The following is a 24,084-nucleotide window of genomic DNA, read 5'->3' as shown; positions in this document are numbered from 1 at the left end:
AGGGGAGAAGACTCCCGAAGGGAGTCTTCTTCCTCCGTTCAATGGCTCCCAATCGGAGTCGGAGATAAACTTCCTCCGGCTCTATTTAAGGAGGAGATCCCTCCTCTCTCCTTTCCATCGAAAATCCTAAGCTCAATCGGTGGCAATCATCGGAAAATCCACCGCGGAAGACCGTCCCTGTGCCGTCCAATTTCTCACCGGAAAAGCTTCGCCGGCGATGGAGGTAAGCCTCCTCCCCTTCCTCTCTCCTTCCCCTTCCTTTTCATGCCGATGTGCACGCTCGCCGGCGACCGGAGTCGCTGGATTTTGTTGCGAAAGAAATCCTTCTTTTTGCCGTTTTCCATCGTCGGTGGTCACCGCCGACCACCGGTTTGGCGGCCTCTTGCCGCCGAATCACCTCTCCTTTGGCCACCGACCATCCCCGCACCGGCTGCGCCACCGGCCGGCCAACCAATGAGGGGATCAAAGATCCCCTGTTACGGTCAAAAACAAGCCTGCGGGAAGAAAAGAAAAGAAGAAGGAAGAAGAAGAAGGAAAAGAAAAAGAAAAAGAAAAGAAGAAGAAGGAAAAGAAAAGAAAAAAGAAAAGGAAAAAGAGAAAATAAAAAATAAGAAGAAGAAGAAGAAGAAGAGAGAGAATTTTTTTCTCCCTCCTTTCTCTCTCTTTCCTCTCTCCTCTCTCTACCTTCTCTCTCTATAATTTCTCTCTCTAGTTTCTCTCTCTAGATTCTCTCTCTAGACTTTTTTCCCTCTCTTTATGAATTTTATTTCTCTAGTGTCTTTCTCTCTTTGATTTCATCACGGATCCTAGGATAAAATTGAGATGAAAATAAGATGATCTGAGGTTGCTCCGAAATTCATACGGTAGATCTGATCCCAGTCCGATCCTATTCAAAATTTGTAACACTTGGTTCATATTGAGTCACCCTGATAGGACCTCTGATGATCTTGACCATGATTGCCTCATCGAAAGGATACGAAGATTCTCTCTCCACTTTCTCTCTCTACTTTCTCTCTCTAAAATTTTCTCTCTCTTCATGGATTTTCTCTCTCTAGAAGTCTTATGGATCAGTGGAGGATCTAGATACTTAGATAAATCTTAATTTTGATTAATCCTAAAAGAGATCCTCGATCTGTGTTATTAGGATCGATTATCGGTAATTTTCTCTATATATGATTTTTATATTTGATCAGGATCATGAAGAGATACGATTATCTGCATAAGATATCGAGTGGAATATCTTATTAGAAAAATTTATAAATCAAAGAAGAACATTGATTTCTGTGCTTGGATCAGTCACCGATAAAGGTAAGAATCTCTGTACATGATCATCATTATATATGTTATTTTACCGTTGATTTTATCTCCTTGATTTTGCATCGTTGGATTTGAGATCGATGAATTTGTTATATCTGAGATATTGTTATTTATTTATGTGATTTTGAGCATGAGTATGCTATATCAATACATATGTATCTGTGATTGATGGCATGATTATGTGTATGACATATTTATTTCACTGCAAAAGATGAATTGATTAATGAAGTTAAATATCATAATTTCATGAAAATGAAAAGAAAGAGAAATATGGTTTGGACTGGTCTTGTCATGTGGAATAGCCTGCCAGGAGCTTATGCCTAGGACAGCCCCCACAGGCTTATATGTGGAAGAATATAATCCGAGAAAGATCATGAAGAATCTGATCCGAGAAAGATCATGAATGATTTGATCCGAGAAAGATCATGGCCACTTTGATCCGAGAAAGATCATGAATATTTCGATCCGAGGAAGATCACAGAAATCGATCCGAATAAAAGATCGTCGTATGATCCTGGTAGTCCAAAGCCAAAGCCAAAGCCAAAGCTAAAGCCAAAAAGAAAAGGATTAAAGATGATGTGATAATAGAAGAAAATGGAAAGATAAGATATGAAACAATCGTTGAATAAAATTGTTTCACTTATTAACATATGATAATATATTCTCTTTTGATAAAACAGATAATCTATAAATGTTTGCAGTATTCAGGACAGTGAACATCAACTTTTATGTATTATTGCTTATCTTTATTTTCATATTATATTATTATATTGGTGTGATATGGGAATTCTTACTGTGCTGTAAAGCTCACACCCCTTCATCTTTCTTTTCTTCTCAGAGTTACAGGATGCTTATGGTTGGCTATGGCCTGGATTTATGGGTGAGCAGAAGGATAGATAAAAGTGTCATAGTATCTGATCAGAGAATTGAAGAAATTTAAATTGTAATTATGCAAGATTTTATGAATTGTTGTTGAAATAAATTATTATGGTTGATAAGGTTGTAATGATTTAATTTGGCCTTGCATATTCTTTAGGGCTTGCTCTAAGGAGTGTACGGCCATCACGTATCCGATCCGGATATTGGGTTCGGGGCGTGACACTAGGTGCAGGCATATCAAATTTTGATCGATGGGTTCTACGTTTCTTTGGGAATGTCAAAAGTTTTAGAGGCAGCCATCTTCAGTGCCGTAGCTGTTGAGGATCACGCAGTTTAATTTTTCTTTTGTGTTCAGTAATCATGTTGCAGTTCTTCTCTGAATGTTGTTTATTAATACTCAATCATTCTAGAGGTTGCTGTACTTAGCTGAGAGCAGGGCTTTGTCTGTACATAGTTTGGCAACTTTGTCCAAGAGTTAATTGCTAACAGAAACTTTACCACATACTCATGCAATTCCTATACAGTGACAATAACATCATCAATCTAAATTTCACATGCACCTGTTTCTGAGGGAGATATATATCTTGTGATCAAGGTATGAATATTACAGAAAATAATTAATAAAGCTATTTTTGTTGTGCGTATTTTCCCTGCAGATAGAGGTCAGCCAAACACCGCGTCAATTAGATGGTTTTCTCAGAAAAGGATGATAATAGTCAACAGAAATAATAAAAATAATGCACAGTTTCTGAGATATTCACCGGTTCGAAAATTTATTTACTAAATAAGAAATATCAATAAATTAAAAATTAAAATAATCAGAGTATATAATCACTGCATTTGATACATGCAAGGGAGATGCCAAGCGCACCATGTATTAACGGCATGCCAAGTGGCCAATTATGTTGTATGTCTCCAAATGACTTCGTTGAAAAGATAAGATACCATGGAGAAAGGATTATAGTCGGATATACTTCGAAAACATCCATCAAAAGATAAGTGACCGTGCATACATAAAATACTAAGCAAAGAGAAATGGATAAATCCTAAAAGTATTTGAACAGTTTTAGATAAACGCTACATAACCATCTCTTTTTAGATAAATATTTCAATATATACACGTGGCAGACGATGACAGACGGACCATAATTTTTTTCATCACCGGAAGTTTTTTTCATTATATAGGATCTGCAAAATTTAGTAGGATTGGATTGAATTATGAATTATACATAGGATTATAAATTGCACAATCTATTTAAATAACACTCATATCAATCTAATCCCTCTCCAGCCGAAATCCTGTGAAAATAAACAAATCTCCATAAATCCTCTTTTATCTTGCCCAACAAACTCATAGATGGGATTTAGGCCAAAACTAGGATCAACGAACTTTTAGCAGAAAGCGGACAAAGCAGGGTAACTGATCAATTTCTATTGAAAATCCGGCCTTTTGGCGCATGAACTTTCTAGAGACTTTAGCATATTGCTGCAAAAAGGGAAAACAAATAAGACTCGAGCACTTTTGGCCTAAGAATGGTCGAAGCGTGGAGACAAAAAGTGATTAGAAGTGCTGAGGAGGTCATCAACCATGCAATAATACTAAAGATAATCTTTTAAATGAGCTCTGAATGTCCCAAAGAACGTAGCAACATCTTTTGGCCCCGATGCTTCTATATTTTTATGCCTTTTAAACGCGCACATACAAAAAAGAAATCATGCCATGATTTAAATAAGCAAAATACTTATAAAAATATGGTGGAACGTGACCATTGAGGAGGCGCCCGGGCTAGCTATCTACATTTCAAACAGTGTGCGGTTCTTTTTTATCATCCTAAATAAATGGTTTTGGAAAAAGTTCAGTGGCTGGTGAGACGCATGATGGCAGCACTAGGGTGGGCTGGTGAAAAGAAGAGGGCCTTTCTTAAAATATAAAATTGGAAAAGATTTTTCCATGAAAGAAAGATTTTTTTAAATAAAAAATATAAAAATACAGGCTTTCAGTATCTTCACAAGATTCCTCCTATACTTTTATTTAATAAAATACTATATAAAGAAAAGTCGATCTCTAGTTCGCGTTTAGTTTATTTCTCCCAGCAAGCAAATATGCATCTTGCCGCGAAAAGCATGCAAAGCCGCCCGCATACTACGTATGGGCGTATCACATGATCATTATTTTTTAATATATATTTAATATATATTTAATATTTATAATTTTATTTTTTTGTTTACAATTTTAATAGAAAAAATTTCTTTTCTTTCAAAAAAATTTTAACAAAAACATTCTTTTTCTTTCAAAAAATTATAATTTTTTACGCAAAATATCGAAAAAAATATTTTCATCGTTAAAAAATTATCATCAATTAAAAAAAAATTATTTTCATCATAATTTTTTAAAAAAATATTTTTATTATTTAAAATTTTAAATAAAAATTAAATTATAAAAATTAAATATATATTAAAAAATGATAATTATATGATCCATTAAAATAAAATGATGCGTTCTACGTTAAATTTTGTGCGTCACAGATGGTGCACAAAAAATTTCTCATGAGACCTAAGGTCGGCCAAGACGAAGGGTCCACGAATTAGAAATCTGAGAAGTTGCCTTCATGTTTTTCCAGACTACACGATTTTTATTTCGCTGACAAACATCCATGGTGTGCGCGCGTGTTCACAAAATTAAACACATGCGCGCGCGCGCGCCCCCCATATTTTGTACTTGAGTCTCGAAATCTATTTTATATTGTAGATAATCTTGGAGCGGGAAAAAAAAAAAAATGCGGTAACCAACCTTACCGTTGCATCCAAAGCAAACGGTGATGGAGAGATTCAATTATCTCCTTTACAGCCTTACAGGAGATATTTTTTCCTTAAAAATTTTATACATAGATAGATAGATAGATAGAAAAAAACCAGCTCTATATCTAAAATTTTTTATCTATACAAAAAATAATAAATTAATAAAAAGAGAATAACCGTTCAATATTATCCGTTGTTAGAATGACATTATTTGTAATTTTAAAAAAGACTCAATTCAAAGAGCATAAAAAATCTATTCGATTATTCTCCTCACGTTCTTCTCCAAGCAATACAACTAGTTAAACCTTTCGTTTTTTCAAATTTACCCCTCCTGAAGTATGCGGACAGAAATAAGAGAGAGAAGGCCAACTAAAAAACTTTAGGCGTTGAATAGAATCTGCATATGTATAATATCTAAATGCAGATTATTTCATATTTCTTTTTTATAAATTATTACGTATATTTATATTTCTTGTTTTGTTTTGTTTCTACGCTGATAATATTTCTACTTGCTTTTTGCTGGACAATGTTAATAAGTAGATGTTTCAAGTCTGAGATAATTATTTTACCACTTTGGATCAATATTTTTGAAAAGTTTACGCAACAGTATAACTATTTATAATACAAACTGAATGTGAAAGTCTTTTTGGATTTTATTATGAAAGGATAATATAGTCGTCTTAAAATAGCTATTTATTAATATCATCAATCAAAATTTAAAAAGAGAGGTATTATTATAAAAATAGTAAATCTATGAGACATACAAGCAAACGATCTTGAGACAAAGTTTTAGCACGACATAGAAACAAAATATGGGACATTTCTCATGACATATTTATTAGCCACCGAATAGTGCAGCAGATCGATGTTGGAGCAACTTGGAAGCCCACTTGAGGTGCCAAGAAATTAAAAGTAGTTGGATAATGCATACTCACTGATTAATATTTTCAGAAGGTTAAAGAAATCTGGCATGATAACTTCCACACTCATTCTTGTTAAATTAATTTTAAAACTAATATTCTTGTTTCATGTATCCTTTTCTTTCTAAAGTTGCCTTCATTATGCTTACGGTTTCTCATCCAGTATTACTATTTCGTTTAATAAATATCCTTTCTAATGGATGCAGTTGATTTTTTCATGCAATTAAGCTAGGACATTTTCAAAAAATTGACCCGCATTACACAAGGTTAGCTGATCTGTTTATCTCGTTCTCTAAGATCCACTAGACTAGTAGGGTCCAGCCAAACCTAACAGCACTCACCAAGGAAGACATATCATTGTTTTTTGACACTTGACAATAACCACCAATCCCTGCATTTCCCATGAGAGATGATTGGAATGCAAATTTCACCATGATGAACATCTCAGTCTGACTTATTGATTAAATTATGGCTGTCACTTTATCGTAAGTAGATGGAGCAACCTTATTCCATCAAGCACATCAACCTCTGAATTCAACCCAGCAGGAAAAAAAGAAAGAGACTGATAACTTACCTGTGTCTGTAGTTCAAACTAAAACTCTACTTTAGAGAAGCCACATGTCCTTTTCTTTCAAAGCAATCCTCATTGCAATCAGAATCCTTGCTCACCATTCTCATGTTGGTCTTCGTAACAATACAGAAGCTAGCTTGCAGTTCACATTCAGATTCATGCATAATATGGGTGTTGGGATGATGGCTTATCTCTTTACCTGTGTTCTTTTCCGATTCTAAATGAACTAACATGGTCCCACACCAACCTCACGCTTAGCGACCAGAATAAGTATCCTCGATGCTTAAATAAGCTCGCAATGACTGCAAATGCCTCCTACTCCCAATGAGAGTTCGTTTTGGTGCAAATTTTGTCATCGGCAAAACTGAAGTCCGACCGAATTGTGGTTGTGACTAGATAGGAAGAACAATTCACTGACATTTTAATAGACAAACAACCATATGGGCCTTATCCCACTGAGTTCATGAGATTGTCCTAGAAGGCAACAACAAAGAAAGAGATGGGTCACCAGTATTGCCTAACCCATTACGGCCTGGAGGGATCAGGAACCAAAGTGTTGCAATCTCATGCACTAGTGGGAGAAGAAACAAGGACGGCCACATACATTTCATCTTTCATTCTACCTATTTATTCTGTGGAGGTGCAAGAAGATAAAAAGTTTGTGCTGGTGTCACGGGCACTATGTCTAACACCATAGTGGGATACACATGCCTTGCCCAGCCAACACGACAAAATGATGCGCACTCAGTGGGTCTTCATTTGGTGGGCCACTCTGCCCGAAACGCACCAAAATGCTAGCCAATTGGCATCAGATACAAGGACATAACGTCGGTTTCCACTAAGGTGCAATCACTTGAGCCATATGGTCGACCCAAACAAATCTAAGAGACCAAGGAGATTTAGTATAATATTCAAGTCAACCCAACTCAAGCCTTGATCCCAAACTAGTTGGCTACATGAATTCTTTCCCTCTGTTTGAGACTACACTTTGGGTATGAGGTCCATACGGTTCTTGAATACTTCTCTTAAGAAAAAACCACTTCAAGATGTTGCATGTGACAATCATTGTATTTGCATGAAAATATTATGTTTAGCGGCACCTTAGCCTGCTTTTGAGATATATGACATTAAGTGGTTTCTTGATGTATGTAGTAACAAGCTGATCAGGAATTGGCATAAAATAATAAGATATGTGGTGCACATCACATATTGCAGACTGCCGAATTATGGCTTCAGGCTGATGTGAGAGTATGGTTCCACCTACGTATTGTTCCCACAGACTAAAGATGTGATGGAGCAGATCTAGAACCAAGTGAAAAACATGAATGACCATATACAAGGCAGAGTAATCAGTTCCATGAATATTATCAGATTAGGAAAAAAAAAAATTCTATTTTCTAGTAGAGAATGCAATGCTTTTCCTAATTCTATTTGCTAAATGTTTATCTACATTCATGATCATGACATAGCAAGCCTTTCCATATGTATGCATAACTAGATTCTGTTGGGGTTTCATTTTGTGAATTGGCTATAGCTCTATTAAACTCAAGATCATTATTTGAATGAACTACTGGTGGTCTATCCAGTGGCAAAATACTACCTACAAGACATCCAAAAATATATCATTGTTTGCAATGACACGACCAAGATGCCAAACCGGGGAAGGAGTTTTGTAGCCTAGCAAATATACTGTCAGAATGTAATTTGACTTCAACCTGTTTGGCAACATCTTGCTGGATCTGGCAGGATCCGGCAGGATAGGCCGGGGAGAGAGCATGGGATGGGGAGGGAGAGCACAGGGAGTCCATAGGTCCCGATCCTCAAGGAAGCGAAAAAAAGGGAACCAGTGAGATCTTTTCCTTTCCTGCTAGGATTGAGCCCACAGCCTCTCCATGCTCTCCCCCTCTCTTCTTCACCACCTCCATCCTCCCACCCTGCACACTCTTCTCCCTGTATCCTGATCAGGCAAGATATTGCCAAACAAGCCCTTAGTTGCTAATCTACTCCTCTAGCAGGAGCACATGTATAGACTATCTCATGCTGGTACAAACTGGAGAATATGGGGAGGCTATCACATAATTGTGGATCCTCATGGAATTAATAGTTGCCATCTGATGATTCATCAAAATCTATGTTCTTCCTTCAGTAAATAAATAAATATCTGTGTTCAGACACAACTTGCTATTTTCTGAGACTTCTAGGTACATCTAAGAAAGCATTAGACATCAGTAGGAGCATGCTGAGAGAAGTGCAGGAATGTCCTGTGGGTATACCCACCTTCAGCTATTTTTTAACCAAATTAGTGCTCTGAAGAAGTTTAGAGAAAAGAGTCATTGGTTAGTCCAAAGAGGGGCCCATGCCAAACTGTGTACTACAGGGAGAAAAATTAAGGTTTAGTGCTGAGAAAAGTGGGGATAAAGGTTGACAAGCCCTGCAGTATTTTCTAGTTGCATTTCAACAAAAAAAATTTTCCTAGGAACAGCTTTCTATTGGATAATCATGTGATTTGAAGTTCTGATGAATCTCCTATCATCATCACTAGCCTACAGGGTGATTTACAGCCAACAATCAGAAATGCCAACACTAGTTGCATGAATGAACCTTTCCTCGAAAAAAAAAGGAAAGAGTTGCATGAAGGAACCAATTGAGTAACTGTTTTAGGACATGTTGGCCATGAATAGCTCCAAGAGTTTGGTAAAACCTTTATAGATTCATACTAGGTTGGTAGACCATTATTTACAAATAAGGAGTTGACAAGTCAGTTTCCTTAACCAATACAAACACCAAGTTCACTGGTTTGGACACTACTACAATCTGTTAGGTCATTATGAATATTCGATGTTTTTCCCAAAATCCATGGAAAGTTAACTTTGGATAAGTGTTAAGTGTGAATGATGAAAACAAGAGCATTTGAGTCCAGTTTTCATATTTCCTTCTACCAACACTGGCATCCGAAACAAATTAAGTGGAAGCAATTGAACTATATGCTATAATATTATAAACAAAGAGTTCAGAATTTCCAGATGAGTTTACTATCTTACTTTTATAGGAAATTAATAAACATAAAATCTCTTTGCCACATCCATTATCTCCAAAACAGGAATTATGAAAACATTAGACTAAGAATATCATGAAAAGTTTAAGTAGAACCTTTCGTCTGATGGTGACAAGAAAGATAGAATCAGCTGAGCTGTTTGCATCCAAGGAAATGGAATAATGCCTACATTAGAAAGATCTGCCTTATGCTCCATATCATTCTGTCATGTCCCATCTCTGATCAGAAGTCCAAGAGATAAGAAAAAGAGTAGTGGGATCTACATTGGCGCACTGTGTTTGGCTTCCACTTCACAGGTGCAATTTCAATTTAGGTACCATTAGTTGCCCCACAACTGAAAAATGCCATCATATTTGCATCCCACCTTTCCAATTGACCAAGGCCCCCATTACATGATAGATTTCTCATATCTAATTATGCAATGCAGATATTTTTTTGGCTTCTTCAGGGATTGGTTTGTTCACCATATTCCCATCTTTTGCCATAGATATCCACAATGGAAGTCTCAAGAAGCTGTATTGCATCATTGTTTGAAGAAGAATCCTCAGAATTACAGTAACAGGAATTTGTCAAAAATGTGCTCTTCTACCACGATCATAACCCAACTTCTCTTCCTCCTCCTCCCTTCTGTTGTTCAACCTTTCTATCTGAGAAATGATATTAGTTTGGACAGATCTGCGTTGTTGGCATTCAAGAAAGCCATTCTGGTTGATCCCGGGAATGCCCTCAGTAACTGGAGTGAGACGACCTATGTCTGCGAGTGGAATGGCATTGTTTGCGGTCTGAATCCTGAAAGAGTGACTGAACTCGATCTCAAGAGTAAATATCTTTTAGGAACAATCTCGCCATTTCTCTCCAATCTTTCTTACCTTCAATTACTTGATTTGTCTGATAATTCACTCCAAGGTTCTATTCCCATCGAGCTTGGAGCTTTGTCTAACCTTGGGCTACTTGGAATCCAAGGGAATCATATACAGAATGAAATCCCTGAGAGCTTTGGCATGCTTAGGAAACTTCGTTACATCGACCTCAGCAACAACCAGCTTAGTGGAAGGCTCCCAACATCTCTCTTCTACAATTGCACTCAATTAAGCTATGTAGATCTTTCTAATAATTGGTTTACTGGTTTGATTCCTCCGCAGCTTGGAAATCAACTTCCTTCTCTGGAGAACCTCCTCCTTTATCAAAATCAATTGACAGGTAGTGTTCCAGCTTCTCTCTCTAATTCAACAGAGATGGTGGAGATCGATCTCGAAAACAATTATCTGAGTGGTACGTTACCATCAGAAATCTTGATGCATCTACCTTCTTTGAAGATACTGCACCTTTCATATAACAACTTCTCAAGTGATGATCAGAATTCAAATCTTGCCCCCTTCTTCATTTCAATTGCAAATTTGACTCATCTAGAAGAGCTGGAACTGGCAGGGAACTATCTTGGAGGTACATTGCCTTCCACCATAGGCCTTCTTAGTGTTAATCTCTCACAGGTTTATCTCCAAGATAATCTCATCCATGGAGCAATCCCATCAAATATATCAAAACTTTCCAAATTGATGTCGCTGAATCTATCAAACAATCTTTTGAATGGAATTATTCCCTTAGAGTTAATTCTTTTACCCAATTTAGAAAGATTGTGGTTAGCTAACAATGTGCTCAACGGTCGAATCCCATCTCCTCCTGGCGTTTTAAATAGCCTGGGACTCTTAGACCTATCAAAAAACAATCTTTCTGGTTCCATTCCGACCACATTAGCAAATCTAACTCAGCTGAGAATACTCATTCTTAATGGAAACTTGCTTTCAGGATCCATACCTTCAAGCCTGGGGAGTACAAAATTAGAGCTTCTGGATTTGTCTCATAACAGGCTCACAGGAGCCATACCAGCTGAAGTTGCAAGCTTGAGCTCGATGGCTATATACTTCAATCTGTCAGACAATTTGTTAGGAGGAGCACTGCCCATGGAGCTGAGCAAAATGGACAAAGTTCGGTCCATCGATCTCTCCTCAAATAATTTCAGCAGCAACATTCCTTCCAGTATGGGAAGTTGTGAAGTAGTTGAGCTGGTAAACTTATCACACAATCATCTTCAAGGGCCAATTCCTGGGTCCTTGGGTAACCTGCTAAGCCTTCAATCCTTAGACCTCTCTTTCAATTTCCTGTCGGGTGAAATTCCTGCATCTCTTCAGAAGTGCACCAGCCTTAGGTTACTGGACCTCTCATTCAACAACTTCAGTGGACCGTTACCAGAAAACAGTCTATTCAATTCTTTAACACCGAAATTGATTGAAGGAAATCATTTCTGTGGATCAGAGATTGGCCTTCCAAGTTGCCAAACTAAGAAGAGAAGCATGATACATTCTCAGAAATCCCTCATATTGTTTGTAAGTATTGTCTCCATGTCAAGTTTTCTTCTCACAATAATATGTGTGATAGGTTATAAGAATCTAAGACATGCAATGTTTCGAAGAGATGATGTGGACTCAAGTAACTTTTCTCTTGACTTATCAACAAGTTACCCTAGAATTACTTACAGAGAAATTGTAGAGGCTACAGCCGGGTTTGAGCAGAGCAGATTGATTGGATCTGGTAGCTTTGGACAAGTCTACAGAGGGGTCTTAAGTGATGACAGTGTAGTTGCAATAAAAGTTTTACAGCTGCAAAGCAGCAACTCTGCCAAAAGTTTCAATAGAGAATGCCAAGTTCTGAAGAGGATTCGACACAGGAACCTGATGAGAATCATCACAGCATGCAGTCTTCCAGATTTCAAAGCTCTGGTGCTTCCTTTCATGGTAAACGGGAGCCTGGAGAGCCATCTCTATCTGCAGGCACAACAATCTGCATCCTCAAAATTGAGCTTAATCGAACGGGTGAACATTTGCAGTGACATTGCTGAGGGGTTGGCTTACTTGCACCATCACTCACCAGTGCAGATCATCCACTGTGACTTGAAACCAAGCAACATTCTCCTTAATGATGACATGACTGCACTCGTATCCGACTTTGGAATAGCTAGACTGGTCATGAAAGTAGCAGAAGGAAACATACAATATGATACTACAACCAACTCAACAGCTAACCTTCTTTGTGGATCAATTGGATATGTTGCTCCAGGTAAAATGTTCTCCCTCCTAGGAAACTGTAATTACTCATTCTGAATGCATGAAGAAGAATCTAGACAGAAAATGGTGATATGGCAGGTAATGCCAAAGAATTTAACAAGAGTGTGTAAACTACAAGCAAATAACCAAATTATTATCCATATCAAGTGAAATGAGAAGATACTCCACTTATGTTTGATACGGTATGATGGACAAATAAACTAACTTTAGATTGAATGGAACAAAACAACAAAGTGTAAGATGTGTAGATATTGACATCTATATGCTTACCACTCTACTTCGTAGTATTAAAACCATAAATTTCAGAATTTAACTTTCAAGTCCCTCTATGGCTTCCCAAGTATTAGCTAGCTTGTAGCATCCCCAGTTGTCCAGCATTTGAGATAAGTCATTACAGTTAATATTTCAACACTTCCATTTTGATTGAAGTAAAATATAAAAAGTTTTTTTTTTAAATCATATTTGTATATATATCTTTTTAGTTAATACAACTAGCTTAGCAAAAATTTTCTAGGATTAATATACTTTTAGCTGGCATTTGTTGTAATTTTTATTTAGAGAGAAGTAAATGCAAGATGAAAACATGTTCACCTATAGCTACTAAGATTAATTTTTTTTTAATTAATTTTTTATCAGCACAATCGATTAGCTATTAACACATAGAAACAGAGATAACAGTGACAAGTGTACTAGAAATATGCATGGAAGGTTTAATTGGCAAATATTTTCAATAAGTCATATGGTCTAAATATTAAAAGAATTAATATAATTGCCCTCATATAAACAGAACTAAGAGGATGAACCTTTGCACAACAGTAAGGTTGCTCCATCGTAATCTAGAGATCATGGCATGAAAAATGAAAATAGCCTTTGTATATGTAGGGTAAGACTGCATACATTTGAACTCCCTAGACCCTGCGACCCTGCAACGATGGGAGCAACGTATGCCATACCATACTGAACCAGACAATGTGGAGCATACCATACCATACAATACCGATACATGATACGGGGGGCATACCAACACTCGGTATGCTGAATTGGCCCTATACTGACATAGTAACAAGTTGGCACCGACATAGGGCTCGGTACCAAGATGACAAACGTTGGATAGGAGCTTCATGCGTAGGGCTGCCCTTATCCCAAAAAATTGATAAAGGCACCAGCATTGAGTCTCACATGGATGCATGTGATGATGTGAATAAATAAATACAAACTCGGAAGAGTATGTCACATTATTTGATCATAATCTGGTCTTGCCTTCTAATTCACCTGCCTAAAATTTTAGCCTACTCAAAGTCACTAATTGTGGAATATAAGTAGTCTCATTTAGTCAATTCTTCCTTTTCTTCTTCTCTCATTCAGAGTATGGATACAGAAGAGGTGCATCAACAAAGGGTGATGTCTACAGCTTTGGCATTCTTGTGTTAGAAATTGTAACCAGAAAGAGACCCACAGATGACATGTTTATCGAGGGTCTAAGCTTGCAGAGGTGGGTGAAGAACCACTATCATGATCAACTGGAAAATGTTATTGACTACTTCCTAATGCAAGATCTGCAGGACCAGAGCCCTGACGTTAGAGACATGTGGGAAGTTGCCATTGTGGAACTGCTTGAGCTTGGGCTTATCTGCACCCAAGAAACCCCTTCAACCAGACCCAGCATGCTTGATGTTGCTGATGATCTGGACAGACTAAAACACTATCTTGGATGCGACAAAACTGCAACCTTTACATCATCACATGGCATATCATCATCTACCATCACCGGAGATTATTGGTAAATTCTTCCAGGTCCTCACAACTTGTCAGTATGAAATGCATTAGACAAAAGGGGCACTAAGGAAAATGAGCTTGGGTACTGCATCAAGATCAGCACCGCTGCTGCTGTACATAATGAACATTTACAAAGCAATGAAATCCTAGAATTGTAGGTAGGAAAAGCAGGATATGGATGTGATACAAATAAAAAGCAGTTCTATTCATAATTTGTATTGAAAGCTGAAGCAAATTAGAAAAACAATTCTTAAGAATGCACTCTGCTGATTGGAAAATCGTAAAGCAGATAGCTGGCAAAGCATTTGATGGAGAGAGAAAACCTAGATAGTCATAAAAGTATTTCTTTCTTATGCTCACTTTAAAATTAACTTGGCCAAAAGAGAGCCTCAGATTTATCAACAAAAAAAAGAGAGCCTCAAATTTTTAAGGGCATGCATCTAACTCCTTATTTGTCAAAATGACAATGTGATAGATACTGGGGAGCCACATGGTTATTACATATACACATCAAAAATAGTTTCAGTGAATCACAAATTTTATTTATACCTACTTAGCATTTTACTTTTGTTCTATTTAACAATGAAAACTCAGGAAAGCACTCACTATCCGTATTTTAAGCAATTATAAATAAAACATAGAAAACGTAAAGCAGGATTGAAATAAGGAAAAAGTGTAGTAGCTGTAAATTTATTAAATCATAAAATAATGCCAGGCAATAAAGGTTCAGCATAGAAATCATCCTGCATAATTTTTCTGGAACAAAAGTTCTATTAAGCAAAAATCATTTTTTCTGGCATGCAGTAGCATTCAAACAAATTTCCGTCACATATGGAAATAGGTTTCATGGACAGAGCATGAGGTTAGATTTCATGTCAGGCACAGTTAGTGTTTTTTCTTTGTTTCTTAATTTTACGTGCTCTAATGCCTAAAAGGAAGCCAGATGAGGAAATAGCAATAGTTTAGACACCCATAAAAGAGCTCCCCACAAGGCATCCTAGTAATCTTACTCACAGAAACAAATGGTAAAATCAGCTTTAGGTTCTTGTAATGCACCCAACTCCAGCTCTAAGGGGGTGTCACACCTGACTAGTTGTTTTAGTTGTTTCGTATGAAGGAAATAAAAAAGGTATAAAAAGATAGAAGTAATTTTCTTAGCATAGCACTCGCTACATAAGATGGATGGAAGGATTATCCCCATTGCTACTGTTATAATAGAAACTGTAGGCGATCATGCATCTCCATTCCTTACTCTTTTGTCTCCACCTGCACATAGTTAGCTCCACAGGCATCCACACTGAAAACTCCTCAAATTTTCCCATGTATATGTGGACTCTTTTTATATATGAAATGCACTCATATAACCCCTCCATGTTAACTCTAGAATGACAAAGAGAAAGAAGTACATAAGTTTATAAAGGGAATGTACTTAACGAATCAATTGCAAGCAATCATGATTGGTGGGATTCTGGGCATCCACTCTCCTCTCCTTAATAACCCACTGCATCAACATGCCAAATGCTAGTTTAATATATGCTTCATGCATGACTTACACTAGGACTTCTACTATAATCTAGCTTAATTTTCTCTTTACATGCTATTGCTAGAAAAGATAGAAAAAATAAAAGGAAAAGCAAATGTTTGAGAAAGTATCACAGCATATGTGAAGATGCCACCTATTAGAGATGATTTTTAATTAATTGGGTATTTAGATATCCAAGATGTCTCTTAGTAAGCAGTCTAAATCAAATTATGGAAGTAAAAATGTCTATTTAAAGAGTCCTGTATTCCTCATAAGTCAAAAAAGATGCCTCACTCTGAGGGTGATGTTTGAGTTCTATTGGGAAGTTTATCGATAGAGTGCAGTAGAATCAAAATGTAAACCAAGAAATCTATCAATAAAAGAAGATCCAATTATCTTGTGAGAATATATTAAAATAGGCTTCCAATATGGCCTAGCCAACTCCTAAAATCCCTTCTCTTCTCTCTTTTATGTTTATATCATATTTTCCTGCAAAAATTTTTCATTCCAATATCTTGTAATGTGAGCCACAGAAATGTCAATGGAGCCAAGATGTGGAGCAACTGGTTTGTTTTATCCTTCTTTTTGTACTACAAGCTTATTCGACCTTTTTGTGCAGTCATATCTCTTTCTTTATTTTTCTTTTTGTTCACATCTGCTCATCCACAACCAATCTACACCTAAAACAAGTGCTAAACAGTTTTTTTTTTTTTTTGTTCCAGTTCAAAATAAATTGCTGACCTCAACTTAGATTCTTTTGATCAAGTCCAGCGATAATTTGTTATGGTGGAACACCTGGTTGCAAAGTGAAATCAGCAAGATAATCAAATTGTGCAGAAATCAGGTATCTAGGGAGCAAAACAAGAGACCATTAAAGGATGAATAAATTTTGGTTAACGAAAAGATGTTGAATATATTTAAAGCTTCTAGAAAAAATTATTGTTGAGTCCTGAAGCTGAATAAGAGCATTATATCTAGAGCCCAGGACTAGTATGAATCATGTTAGCAAATTCAAGAGCAACGATCTTGCAGATTTGCTATCTTATTGTGATGCATGGTTAACTATATATACTTACAGCACTCAATTACATTAACATGTACACAAAGATTCAATGGTCCAAGTCATTTGAAGACATAAAAATAATAATGATTAAAAAAACATCAACGTACATCAGTAGGCAATATAATAGAAATAAATATGTTTAGCAATATATTTGCAGCATAAGTCGCAATCCTAAAAATCTCTAAATCAAGCTAGATCACCATGGTCATAGATCGACCATGAAATGAATAATAAGGGGCTGACAGTCCAAACTGGGGACAGGACGTACTGACTGAAATAAGCGGCCTGTTAAAGTTAATTGGCAACGAAAAAGACATGCATGAAGATGCCATCTAACACCACATGCAAACACTACCAGAGATCTACCAATCAGCACTAATAAACAGAGACAAGATACCAGGTGGTATGAAGCTCAACAAAGAGTGAACTAAGTCCTAGGAACAAGGTGCAGAAAGAAGATGAGTGATGAACGAATATGAACATCAAACACAGGAAGTGGCTGAGTCTTGATGCATGATCTTGAAATTATGATCCAACCAGAGACCAAAAGAGGTTAGAAGGTTGATGCACATGGAGCAGAAGCTGGAACCAAGTTATCAGCATCATACATGGTGCAGAGCAGAGTGAGAGCAAATTTAGGAAGTGGAAGCCAGCAGGAAGACTAAAGCATTAGCATAGAGAATCCAAGGTGGAGCTAAATCCAAGATTAGAAGATGTCTGAGCCCAGAAGTTATACCTGAAGGTATGACTCAATAACAACACCATGATAATTAAGAGAAGCATTGAAGAATTGTGCAAATTAATAAAAGAGAATGAACTTGATTGCGGGCTTGTTCAGCATAATCGGTATATTTTCCCCACAAAAAGCATTTCTCATGAACAGACATGTTTTACAAGGTAGGCAAGCAACTAATAGTGATTTACCATATAAGATTAAGACAAGTTCCCAATAGGACATGAACATACAGATCTGAGCATCTGAACATATCCTGTTCGATAAAATGCTTTATATACAGTTTGTAGTCCAATCAACAAATACATGATTATTTTCTTCCTTCCAAACCATCATAAGGAAACAATACCAGCTCTCCACAAAACCATGCAACCTGGACGAATTGCAGCACATTCTTTGAGTAGAACATGCCAGGTATTGCTTGAATTTGAGAGGACTAGATTGAGAAGGAAAGTACTGCCTGCTGATCAAATGAGCTGTATTAGGAAAATACCAAACTGAAATGACATGACAAAACAACAGAGCAGTTATGTGATCAAAGTATACTAAACAACCAAAGAGAAATCTTTTAAGCAGATTAATGGAAACTCAAAAGGCAACAAGGAATTGAATTCTGTATCTAATAAGGTAACAAGAGTAAAGATATGCGTTATCCTGCATTTACATAAATCTATGAACTCAGCATCCATTTAAGATGTGATCTTAAAACAAACAACTAAAGAAACTGCTGTGAGACATCCACTTAGAATGACTCAGGAAATTTACAATTATCTTCCTTCTGATTTTAAAGAAAATTTCAAGGTTTGAAAACTAGCCGGTGTACCTCCATAACAGAGACTAATGGGGAGTCATCCTCTGGAGGGTACTTCCGACATTTAAAACTTCTAATGTGGGATTCTATTGTGTTGAGCAGCTCATAGATCTCTCTCAATAACTTCAACTGTTCCTTGCCCTTCTCAGAATCATCCAGCTTCATAATGTTATCATAGTCAATATGCTGTAACCGTTCTTTGATCTGTTCAAAATCAGTCTCGAGTGTAGATGTACCAACTTGAGGATCCACAAGCATCCTGTGGTAGTTCAACGAAGCCCCTTTTATTCGCATAGATGGCATGTCTGTAAGGTAATCTGGAGCACCTTGCTTTGGTGTGGATAACCTGCTTCCATGGTTCATATACATGAACGCCCTGCTTAACCAATCATCATCTTTGAAAAGGTAGTCTGCTGCTTCTTGTGGCGTTAAGTTGGGCATTCCAATCATGTCCTTGGTCTCCAGGGTAAATTCGTCTGACACTTGCTTGAGAGGTTCACTAGGATTGCAACCCTTACAACTTTCTGGGATTTCAAATATGTCATGGATATAGGCAGAATGGACTGTGCTTTGATTTGATTCAATTTGAAGACATGAATTACCAAGATCATCACACTCTGATAACTTGTGCAGGTCTTCAGCTTGAGAAGCTGAAGACAAAGCACATTCACCATCTAAATTTGACTCTATGCCTCCTACAGTTGAATGATATGATGTCTCACCACTTACTATCGAACACCATGAACAAGATGTAGACACATCTCCTGAATTAGCAAGACAAGCACTTGTGATTCTTTGATGTTCATTGCTTCTCAAGTTTGACTCAGCTTTAGCCTTCACATTTACTTCTTCAGAATTGTGACCTTCACTTACAGAAACCTCACATAAGTCTGGCCTTTCACTTTCTTTATATCTTTCAGATAGCTGGCTAGTGTATTCACCAATCTTCCTCCAGACTGATTGCCCAGAAGGAAACAATGGACTGCATCCATTAACGGTGTCCATCTCAGAACACAGTTTATCCAATCGTAGACAAGGCAAAGAGACATTCCTTCTAAAAAAACCATGGAAGCTAGCATTGTCCGAGGAGTCATTAATTCCGCATGAAAATAAACTTTCGGAAGTTCCTATTTCTCCATTATTGAGACCAGTTAACAACTTGGGCTTATATGCCTGCAGTTGGTACTTGAGGATTGAAATCTCCATTTCTTTCTGCTGCATAATTTCCTTGAGAATCGCCAAACACTCGTCAGCATGATGCATCTTTTCCTCTGCCATTCTCTTGTATTGGCGTGCTTCCATCTTCTCGACAGCCTTTTCTCTCTGAAGTCTCAATATCATGGATAGAGATTCACTTGCTGCGGTTGCTGAAGCTTCTCTCTCCTCCTCTAGCTCCATGTAAAGCTTTTTAATTATAATGTACTGGTTGCAAAGGGCTTCTTTTAAAACAGCAACCTCGTTATCAGCCATGGCCAGCACTCGCTTGGATTCACCTACCAACCCACAAACAAAAGCAACAATGTCCTTCAACCTGTATCATGACCCATATAATGCAAATATATCTCAGTTTCAATAGTTAAACTATAACTCACAAAACTTTATTCATTGACGACAGCTCAATTTGACGTCTCTTAACAACTAAACATCTTATGAATATGTAATTCTATGGGATATTGTGAATTTCTTTAATTATTCACATGTTCTTTGTTGAATCTTTAAAATTAACCCTGAATAGCAGAACTAGTTGCCATGTAACAACAATCACATGCATATTGATATGTTCAAGACAAAGTGTGGGAGAAATTAACCTCACATCATTTATATAACAGCTGGTGGCATATAAAGATTCTGTGAAAAATTACAGTATTAGCTCTAATATTTGTCATGTACACATATGTATTAAAAAGAATTTCTTATTCAAGTTATCAAGGCTTAAATTTTCTAATTTAAATTCAGAAAGATGACCTCATGAATTTTTTCTATGACCCCTTTTGTTTTTCATGCAGAATTGTAGAGTAATTGCAACAAGTGCCAATCTGGTAATTCACTTGGACTACAAGCAGCACTAATGCAGAGAAACATTCCTATTTTTCTAAAGATTATCTGTGCTGATTGTTATCTGCTAAAATTGAAGGTGAAGAAGAGGAAATCAAAAGCCAACATATACTTGGGGCCTGCTAATCTAATTTCAGAGTACCCAAGCAGAGAGAATGTATCTGAAGTTAGGAGGCACATAGTGAATGTGAGTCTCTTGCACCACCAAAGGCAATAGATTCTATGTGATTTATATGAAAAAAAATAAAATTTGGTCATTTTCATGCAAACATATAGTGAATTTAGAAATCTTATCTCCACAAAAAGAAAGATTTTTGGCTGTGGGTTGTATGTCATAATTTCACAGGACATTTGCATAGCTACAATTCAGGCATGTAGATTCAAGATTATGATGAATTCAAGTTTGATAAATTTAACAAGTGCAACCATCTGGTGTATACTCGAAACAACTTTTACTAACCATGTATATGCATCGGTTCTAACAAGAGCAAGATTCTATATTTTAAAATTAATAACAAGGTTAGCACTATCTTCTTCAACAATCTTCCAAGCAGATAACAAATGCTATATATATATATATATATATATATGTATATATATATATATATATGTATATATATATATATATGTATATATATATATATGTATATATATATATATGTATATATGTATATATGTATATATGTATATATATATATATGTATATATATATATATGCTGGGGTCAGTTGGAGTTAACATACACGGGACAAATGGGGTACAAACAAAAAATATAAGGCATTTTTTCTTAATTTTCTCATGCAAAAGAACATAGTTAACCTAGTACTAATAGACAACCATGATAGGCGTAATCAGAAAAATCATTCTAGAAATCGAAAGATTAGACTTGGATTTAACAGAAATGAGGTAACCAAATTGTAATCGAAGCCTATTCGAATTAAACAAAATATGTATTAACAAAAAAAGATTGTCTTTACACGCTTAGCTCAAAAATCCAAGTTCATGCAACTGCAAATTGATTTCTAATCAAAAATCAGATCAACGTGCCGAAAATAATCATAAAGAAATGAAAGCCTAGCAACCAGCATCAAAAGATAAAGAAACAAAAACGGCTCCAGCTCACCTGATCAACGGCTTCAAGATGTTATAACTTATAAATTGAACCCTAGACAGTGCCCCCAAATCACAAGATTGCCAAGCGCATAAACCCCTTCTTCCTCTTTTGCATTCCCACAGCACCCATCAAACCAACCACCTGCATTACCCATTTTTCCAAAAAAAAGAACATAAAGCAGCAAAAGATGAGAAACCCTGTAACTGTATTTAAAAAAAAAAAAAAAAAAAAAAAAGAAGGGTGAGCATCTGCATCCAATAAAGTAATGAGAACTCACCCCCTTCACTGAATTAGAATGCGTCCCCATCTATATAACATGAGTTTGTTTATGGCCTTGTTTTTTCCTTTTAAACAAATGAAATCGACAAAAGAAGAAGAACCAAGTCAATAAATAGAGTTGCAAACGGATGGAGGGTAACAGGAACGGGGTTGAAAGGAATCCAACGTCCGGTTGGAATCCAAGCCTGGAGCCTTCCCCTATATTTATTCCTCCCGTCCTCTTTTTGCGCTTTCTTCTCGCTCGCCCGCCAGCCCGCTTCTTGTTTCGAGCCAGAGTTTTGTTTCCCTCTCTTCTAATTATGGGTTTGGGTTGTATCCTTCGCACGAAAGAATGATTCACCTTCTTTCGCGACGTGAACCGTTGGATTGCGCAATGGCCGCTTCAACAGATGTGATGGCGGATAGAGGAAGAGGTCAGAGCGCTTTGAGAGCCGTGCAATGCGCGATCCGACAGTCGGTGTCGCGAGAAAAGATTAATCATTCTTTCCCGCGAAAGATACAACCCGATCTCTAATTTACAACCCCCCACCCCGCTTCTTGTTTTCTGCGGTTCCTCGACGCGCTTTTTTCCCCTTTTTTTTTTCTTTTCTTTTTTTTCGTTTTTTCGTTTTTTCAGGCCCGGTTCAAGCACCAACGGCTAGAAAAAAGGCTGGTAGAAACTACCTGGAAGGAGGAACGGAAGGACGGACGTCGCACGTGCTGGATCCAGCGGCACGCGGTTACCGCACTTGTGAGGAATCATTGCCGTCGAGGAGCTCGGAGCAAGGATGAGGGATCGGCACGTGAGGGCGCCTCGTTTTGGTATCACTTAGGCGTGCAAGTGTTCGTGCCAGGCGCATGCATGCATCGCACGTGACGAGACCTGCCGTAATGCCCCATTCAGGTTGCCAACTAGCTGGATTAGTAAAGGTGCTCGTGCTTACGTATCAGTCTCAAAAAATTAATAACAATAATCAAATAATAAGAATAATATAATAATAATATTAATTAACCACTTTGCAGCCAAAGAAAGTGACAAGCTTTAACGGTGTGTGTGTGTCGGACTAGTCTCCTTAAAGAAAAATCAAACTCCACACCACCAGATGTTTCTGTACAGGCAATTATCATTGCATGAAAAATGATAAGAATAATGCTATCTAATAATTCATAAGCAATCCATGAATTGTTTTTGAGAGAGTTATTTGTGAATGATGCAATTCTTTGTAGATAATTCACTGAATTATTTGGCAAATGATTAATTTATGAATAATTAACCTTGAAATAAAAATTTTATAGCATTGCAAATCGAATAATATCCCAAATTTTCTTTCAAAATGTCACTAACAGAGCATGCCAACTTATGTGTGAATATTTAAGATACCAAATGTTCGTGCGTATCCCAGAGTTGCTACATTTGTGAGACCTATCTGCTCTCCATGGAATTAGATGCCAAGACTGCCCGGAAGACATCTGGCACCACAGAATTATCGTGCAAAGAGTGGCCTAATTCACCGGATATAACACTAAACCTCTCCGAGACCTGGAGACACTGAGTTGGAAGAGAGCTACTTCCAATTGCTGGAGCAATAGTACGCTGCAAGCAGTTTTTTAAGTTGAATCAAAGCATTGCAAAAATCCAGTGCAGGAAGCGTTCGGTCCTGTGCGCTATTGAATTTTTGAGGACCACAAAACAAAACTAATATCAAGTTTTACAGTAAATGCGCCAGAATATAAATTCTGGAAGGAAACACTAAAAGCTTCCCAGCACATGCCTATGTATCTCGTCCAATCAGGCATTCCATATAATATGCTTCACAGATTGTTTGCAGTGAGAAAGTCCAATTTAAAGTTCATATTTTCTCCCATAAATCTGGTTTGACAGAAAAAGTATTATTTAACGACTAACAGCAATTAATTTTTCTCCTCCTAAACACAATCAGATTAGTTGAACTATTGCCATGCTCCATGCGAAAATATAAGTTGCAGCAGTTACTGCACATCGGTACACTGCATTTTTTAAATTCTACCGCAAAGTAAAATAGGACAAAGCATTCAAATGAGCTTTACAGATCAAAATGGCCTCAGAAAGC

The 24,084-nt window shown here is 37.0% G+C and overlaps 2 protein-coding genes across 10 annotated transcripts; one reads left to right on the top strand and one right to left on the bottom strand.

Annotated features, from left to right (window-relative positions):
• Positions 1-9,900: 9,900 nt before the first annotated feature.
• Positions 9,901-21,021, top strand: LOC105032318 (putative leucine-rich repeat receptor-like serine/threonine-protein kinase At2g24130). 6 transcript variants are annotated; one of them, XR_012136637.1, is made up of 4 exons: positions 9,901-12,655; positions 14,029-14,155; positions 14,226-14,443; positions 20,575-21,021. XR_012136637.1 is itself a non-coding variant. In XM_010906731.4 (3 exons), coding segments are annotated over exons 1-3 (3,138 nt in total). In that variant the 5' UTR covers positions 9,901-9,933; the 3' UTR covers positions 20,576-21,018. The 6 variants fall into 6 exon arrangements, 5 of the variants coding, with proteins under 5 accessions (XP_010905033.4, XP_073104308.1, XP_073104307.1 ...); XM_010906731.4 differs by having other exon boundaries at positions 14,029-14,443; positions 20,575-21,018; XM_073248207.1 differs by lacking the exon at positions 20,575-21,021 and having other exon boundaries at positions 14,226-16,230.
• Positions 16,703-23,109, bottom strand: LOC105032319 (uncharacterized). Of its 4 annotated transcripts, none has more exons than XM_073248209.1 (4): positions 22,679-23,088; positions 21,746-21,877; positions 18,581-20,099; positions 16,703-18,220 (listed from the first exon to the last, which is right to left on the bottom strand). In XM_073248209.1, the coding sequence occupies exons 3-4, from the start codon at positions 20,036-20,038 to the stop codon at positions 18,194-18,196; spliced, it is 1,485 nt and encodes a 494-aa protein (XP_073104310.1). In that variant the 5' UTR covers positions 20,039-20,099; positions 21,746-21,877; positions 22,679-23,088; the 3' UTR covers positions 16,703-18,193. The 4 variants fall into 4 exon arrangements, with proteins under 4 accessions (XP_073104310.1, XP_073104313.1, XP_073104311.1 ...); XM_073248212.1 differs by having other exon boundaries at positions 16,706-18,217; positions 22,679-23,082; XM_073248210.1 differs by lacking the exon at positions 16,703-18,220 and having other exon boundaries at positions 18,364-20,061; positions 22,679-23,109.
• Between the last annotated feature and the right edge of the window lie 975 nt (positions 23,110-24,084).

This window comes from Elaeis guineensis, chromosome 1 (assembly GCF_000442705.2).
Source record: "Elaeis guineensis isolate ETL-2024a chromosome 1, EG11, whole genome shotgun sequence".
NCBI lineage: Eukaryota > Viridiplantae > Streptophyta > Magnoliopsida > Arecales > Arecaceae > Elaeis > Elaeis guineensis.
Note: the sequence above shows the minus strand (reverse complement) of the source record. Positions and strands in the feature narration are given on the sequence as shown.

What these genes read in the sequence shown, in the direction of transcription:
- LOC105032318 (XM_029260986.2), top strand. Translation starts at nt 9,934, where the DNA reads ATGATAGATTTCTCATATCTAATTATGCAATGCAGATATTTTTTTGGC. An exon ending in AATTGGATATGTTGCTCCAG is followed by an intron (nt 12,656 to 14,028) that starts GTAAAATGTTCT and finishes TCTCTCATTCAG; the next exon opens with AGTATGGATACAGAAGAGGT.
- LOC105032319 (XM_073248210.1), bottom strand. Translation starts at nt 20,038, where the DNA reads ATGGCTGATAACGAGGTTGCTGTTTTAAAAGAAGCCCTTTGCAACCAG.